The sequence below is a fragment of the Heteronotia binoei genome, chromosome 6 (genome assembly GCF_032191835.1).
Source record: "Heteronotia binoei isolate CCM8104 ecotype False Entrance Well chromosome 6, APGP_CSIRO_Hbin_v1, whole genome shotgun sequence".
NCBI classification, from domain to species: Eukaryota; Metazoa; Chordata; class Lepidosauria; order Squamata; family Gekkonidae; genus Heteronotia; species Heteronotia binoei.
In genome coordinates this window covers 2,480,442-2,486,616 of record NC_083228.1, presented here as the reverse complement: position 1 = coordinate 2,486,616, position 6,175 = coordinate 2,480,442, and the positions used below count along the sequence as shown (strand labels likewise).

The following is a 6,175-nucleotide window of genomic DNA, read 5'->3' as shown; positions in this document are numbered from 1 at the left end:
GGGTGTGTGTGGGGGGTTGTTTTGTTATTTTCTGGGAATGGCTGGAAGTGTATTATATATGTTCATATTATATTTTTAAATGTCTGTCTAATATTTTCTTCTTATTTGAGATAAAATGTAAAAATCTTTTTTAAAACCGCAATGCATTATTTTATATGTGAACAGCTAGACTCTAGTCCAGCAGCTCTGACTCTTGACAGCACACACCCTCAAAATCTTGTTGGTCCCAAAAATGCAACTGAACTCTAATCTGACTGTTCTACTGCTGACCGACCTGGCTGCCCTCTGAAATGATTTTATATGTGTTTATTTTGCAGAGCAGATGCCCCGTTTTGTGAAACGAAATGAGAAACAAATTTTAAAAAGCCCGTTCTAGAAGAAACATTCACCCAGAGACATTGAAAATGACTGCGACTCTGTAGCCCAGAGAATCACATACCTATTTTACTCGTGGCATAACTGTTTCAATGATATGAACAATGCAGGGGAATAAGAAACACACAGACGGACAAAGTGACTCCTCCAGTATTGGCAGCCTCCTGGACGAGACAGACCGAGAGGTCTGCAGCCTCACAGACCGGGCCTTCAAAAGTCTCTGCCTGGATGAATTGGAATTGTCCTACACCGAGGCAGGTCCGGTTGTTTCACCCGGCATTCAGCATCCATTCTCCAGCAAATACTTCCAAGGCCCCCGGAACCATGCCCTCAAGAAGCACATTGCTCCTAACAAGCTGTTGCCCCAAACTGAAGAGCATTCAACATTCCAGCAGCTACCAAAGGACACGCAAGAAGAGAAAGGGGCTGTGGCAAACAGCATCCCAAACATCAGGAGGAAGCTGGGCTTGCCGGTGCCCAATTTGCGCCATTGCAAACATACCTCAAAAGTGTCCTCTCTGATAAAGACCTTTGACAAGGGGGAGAACCAGGAGGCACCTGCCCAAGCAGCACAGCCAGTTAAAAACCATTTGCCAAAATGCCCGCCAGTTTGTGGAGCCAGCATGGCCCTTTGGGGGAGCAAAATGATTCTGAACTTCCCAAAAGAGCTCTCTGGATTTTCAGGGGCAGGCCAACATGTGGGAGATGGGCCTACCAGGCATGAGATGCACAAAAGACATCACAACCCAATGGATCTGCTCTGTCCAGGCCCACCTCATTTCCATCCTGTTCTGGCAGTCACTTCCCACATACCGCACTCCAACATCTCCACATTCTCTAAAAAGATCATGCAAAAGAGAATAGGAAAGGCAAAAGAGCCAGCCGGGAGGGGCAGTTTTCTCCACAGCGAGAACAGTGCTTTCGAATCCTGGAATGCACACCACAAAAAGCTGGCTGGGATGAGGGGATCTACTGAATGGATGCCGGCGGAAGAGAATCTTGCATATTTGGAAGACACGCCTTGCTTCAAAGAGTCCTACATGCTTGACTGCCAGCCGTCCCCCCTAGAGACTGCCAATTCTGTCGTTCTAGAGCAGGATGTATCATCAGATGCATTTCCACAAAAACCTTTGTCCCTAATCTCCCTTTCTCCAGTCTCTCTATGCCAGAGCCCGTGTCTCCCACTCTCTACAGCCAGAGACCCTCTTGCACAACCGCCATCACCACCTCCTTCTTCTGGCATCGCAATGGCTGTAGACAGGATCCCCACACCACCATCCCTCCCCTTCAAAGCCCCTTTCCCTCGAGTGCTGAGCCCCCAGGTGGTTCCTTCTCCAGTAGCAACGGCCAAGGCTCCCATTCCACTCCTCTATGTGCCTCAGCCCCCTCTTCCATCAGAGGCCAACTCCCACAATGCTGGCACACACAGGCCACAAGCCACTTTGCATCCAGAGAAGAAAAACCACTTGGGACGTGATCCAGAACTGGGGAAGGTTTGCCCTCCTTGGAGGAGACAGAGGACAGTCCTCGGGGAAATGGAGGAGGCAGCAGCTGTAGCCCATGAAGGTCTTGAGATAAAAGATTCTGTACAAGGCAACTCCTCAGATGCCCCTTCTTCAGCTGATGTGGCCACTGCTGATTTCCATGTCACCTTGTCTGATGCCTCCAGTCCATCCTTCAACATCACACAACTCCTAACGCCCCTCATCCCTCCCAAGCAGGAGAAAGAGCCCCCTGAAATGGCGACCCCTCCCCTTCCTGCAGCTGAAGCAGCCAAAGAACCTGAGGAGAGAGCGCTTCACAGTTCTCAAAACAATTACAAGTCTAAAGCATCAAGTCTGTTATTCAACCTGAAGGATATTCGAAAACGTGTCAAAAGCACTTACAGCCCCTCTCCTCTCCGGAAGGCCTTTGAAGACAAGAAGATCAAAGAACCAGACGGCCTAAAAGCAAGTGTGAAAAATCTGCTGGAAGAAAGCAGTTCAAAATCAGCAGAAAATGATGAAGCCAACCAGAAGCCTTCTGGGGAAATGGGCAGCGCCCAGGGAAAGGCAAGGGCCGCCCTCTTAAAGGGGCATCTGCCGGGCAACCACCGGACTTTGAGTTCACCACCGTCAAAGGCAGACCCCTCAGGGGATCAAAAGAGAAATCATTTGCAGCAGGAGAATTTAATGGATTTTGAGGATGGGGAGTTGGTCACTGTCGTGGAGTTCCCCCCAAAGGATCACAGCCCAGCTCGTGATCCTCCTTCACCCAGATCGGAGCAGGACAGGCACCTGCAAAATGCCAGCTTACGGGATCCCCAAAACAAAAAAGGTACTCAAAGTCATGGTGTGGATGTGGGACCCCAAGAGTCCCCCAGCTTGTTTTTCACAGCTGAAGAAAACATGAACGACAGTGAAAATAGGGCCTGCCCAGAAAGTGGGACTGAGCATAAGGACAAAAGGAGCAGCAGCTCTTCTGAACAATCCTTTGTCTCCATCATAGACCAGCCATCTCACGAGGAGTCCTTCTCTCTGATGCAGCTCTTCCAGAAAGCGTGCCTTCAAGAGAGCCAGAGGAATATGGACAAGGGAAGTGTGGAGGAGAAGCCCAGCAACAAGGAAGAAGAAGAGAAGTCCGGCAGGCAAGAGGAGGCCTCACAGGACCTCAGCAACGATGACCTGAGCCCAGATGGAAAGAGTGATGGGAAGGTGGAGCAGAGCCAAGTGGAGGAGGAAACGGTGCAGGAACGCCTGTGGGGGGAGAGGAGAGAAGGCAAAGGGCAGAGCCTGGATTCGGCTTCAGAAGGCAGGTTGGAAGAGCCGCTGACACCCACTTCATCCAGCTCATTCAAGCCCCATTTGTTCAAGATCAAAGACAACACATTCAAGTCCCCCCCAGTGATAAAAGCAGTTCGGCTGCCTCTGTTCAGGTCGTTGTCCTGTGACGGGGCCATTGCAGGGGGCTCCAGGGAGAGCGAAAGGCTGGCCTGTGGACCATTCCAAACCACTCCAGTGATTCAAGAGACCGACTGGCCTTTGCCAAGAAACAGAAGGCAGCAGAGGACATGGAGGGCAGCAGCTGCAACAGCCAGGGAAGGGGAGGAGTCAGGAGAGAGCCCAGCACGAGTGGGCGGCCAAAGGGCAGGGGAAGGCAAACTGGTGGCAGAGTCTACTCTTCAGGAACCACTGAGCAGCTTTTATGAGCAGCAGCCGGTGGAAGATGATGAAGGAATGGCTGTTCCCCAAGGGACAGGACAAAACAAGCATAAAGACCATGAGAAACGACTGAGAGGGGACAAAGAAAAAGCCAGAACCAGGAAACCGAGGCCGAGTTCTGCCAGTCAGTTACATCTTGACGGTGACTTTGCACGAAACGAGACCCCGTCCCCGACAAGGGAGAAGGCAAATTATTATAAGAATAATCTCTTGTCCAAACGCAGAAGTGGCTCTTGTGAGAAAAAAGTGATCACTCGAGAGTCAAGATCTCCCACGGCCTCAGAGATCCAGGCCTATTCTCCTGCCTTCAGCGATGCATTCAGAGACAGCCTGTGTGCCACTAGCCTATCGAGCTCCACTGCCCCAAGCCCAAGGTCAGACAGCACCATGCAGTCGGCCTTCACAAGTCCCATGTCAGACGCAGCTGCAACCTGCAGCACTGAGAAAACAGCCGCCTCCTCTTCACTGCCCAGGGGGATGTACAGAGAAGATGCCCCTTCTGCGGCAGAAACATCTGAGCCAATGCAGATGAGTCAGCTCTCCGGACACACTGATGGCTCTTCTGTGACAAGTGAGAGAACTCAGCTGATAAGGCAAATGGTGAAGACAGCAGCCAAACCCCCTGCTGTGCCACCCAAAACAGAGAAGGCATTACGACGGGCAAAGAAACTGGCAAGCAGAAGGAAAAAAGAAACACAGCAGAAAAAGCCTACAGCTGAATCTCTGCCACCCTGTGATGATATCACACCTGTGCCGCTGGCCCAAACTCCACTCTTACCAACGCGCCTTAGTTCACCTGTGATGCCCTCCAAATCTAACCAGGTGGCATTACCCCCCATCCCCTCAAGCCCCCTGCCTTCTCCTGCAACTCAACGTAAACTCCTCCAGGATCCGGACTCGGGAGAGTATTTCATGGTAGATCTGCCCACCCAGTTCAAGACTTTGTTTGATCCAGAGAGTGGCAGATACATTCAAGTCTCACTTCCCTCTTCCAAACGAAACTTGTCACAAACACCATCTTCAGAGGCCCTTGCTCCTCCTTATGTCCTGTACCCCAATGTTCTCCCCCTCAGAGTTTCATCTGTCCCAGCTAGGGCCTCTCCTTCACAGCTTTCTGAACCCGCTTCACTTGTGCAAGGAGCCCTCTCAGAATCCGCTTCAGATTGGCAGCAAGAGGGCTGCCATCCAGCATCCCTGAACAGCCAGCATTACCTGGCGTCTGTTGCACCTGAGGATCCCACTCAAGAAGCTGACGGGCCACCCTTTAGCTTTGAACGGGACAAGACGGACATTATTTCACTTGGTGCCATTGAAGATTTCGCCATTGAAGGGATATCGTGAGAACTATCGCTGTTCTTTTTGAAAAATAGACACCCACCAACACAACACACCCTCATTAATTGACATGCTTTAAAAGGATGGATCTGAGTGTGATTTATGTTAGAAGGAAAACTGAGCTGCTGTTTTTAGTGACATTTGCTGATGGAACAAACGAAAAATCCAGAGAGAATATGGACAATATTAAGGTCCCTTTGCTGGCGCTGATGTGACTGTGTGATGTGTGACAGAGAGGCAGATTCCTTTTTTTGGAGGGGGGGGGGAGCAGCCAGGTGGGGACTTCAACTTGGCACAGCATTAACAGTTGGAAGGTGAATGGCCATGAGAATCAAGCATTTGAGTCTCCAAACCCAAATTTGTTAGTAATTAAAAAGGTAAAGGTAGTCCCCTGTGCAAGCACCAGTCATTTCCGACTCTGGGGTGACGTTGCTTTCACGTTTTCATGGCAGACTTTTTACAGGGTGGTTTGCCATTGCCTTCCCCAGTCATCTACACTTTCCCCCCAGCAATCTGGGCACTCATTTGACCGACCTCGGAAGGATGGAAGGCTGAGTCAACCTGGAGCCAGCTACCTGAACCAGCTTCTGCTGGGATCAAACTCAGATCATGAGCAGAGGGCTCCGACTGCAGTATTGCAGCTTTACCACTCTGCACCATGGGGCTCTTTTACCTTGTTAGTAATTGCAGAACCCTAATCTAGAGCCTTAGAGGGTTCAATCCAGAAACACCTTGGCTTGGCTATGCAAGAGACAAGTCTGTTTGCACAATGTTTTGTGAAATGCTGCTGGCAAGTTTGATTGTGATGGATTGTCAGTTCTACAGCTCACATTTCCTGGCAGGCTCATCCTCAGACTGATCACTCTGGGTGACTTTGATTTTGAAACTGAACAGCTGAACGAAGTCTGATTGCTATGTTTTCCCTGTGGCATGTGAACATTTCACTGCTGTTTTCCGCTGCTTTTATGGTGGCAGCACTCTGGGGAGGCAGAAAACTAGCTCTGGCTGCTTTGTTTTCATAAAGTAACAGTTTTGTGCCTTTAAAATGCAAGCAACAAAGCAATTGATGGGAATTACGAAAGCACAACAGAAAAGGTGTCGCTGGAAGCAAGGAGTTCCAGACTTCATTCAAGGCCATTTAAAAACACACATCTTCCATCTGGTCACCCAACTGTGAGGATCCAGCAATTTGGTTGGTGTGGCAAAGTGGGTGGGCAGACTCCAGGAACAGCTTTTTGGAGCCAATGGACACTCTTGCGTAGAAG

The 6,175-nt window shown here is 50.1% G+C and overlaps 1 protein-coding gene across 1 annotated transcript; it reads left to right on the top strand.

The window, feature by feature from the left end:
• Window positions 1-477: 477 nt before the first annotated feature.
• On the top strand, window positions 478-4,916 carry C6H10orf71 (chromosome 6 C10orf71 homolog). The gene has a single exon (XM_060240777.1). It carries the CDS (start codon window positions 480-482, stop codon window positions 4,914-4,916), a length of 4,437 nt encoding a protein of 1,478 aa, XP_060096760.1. The 5' UTR covers window positions 478-479.
• The last annotated feature ends 1,259 nt before the right edge of the window (window positions 4,917-6,175 follow it).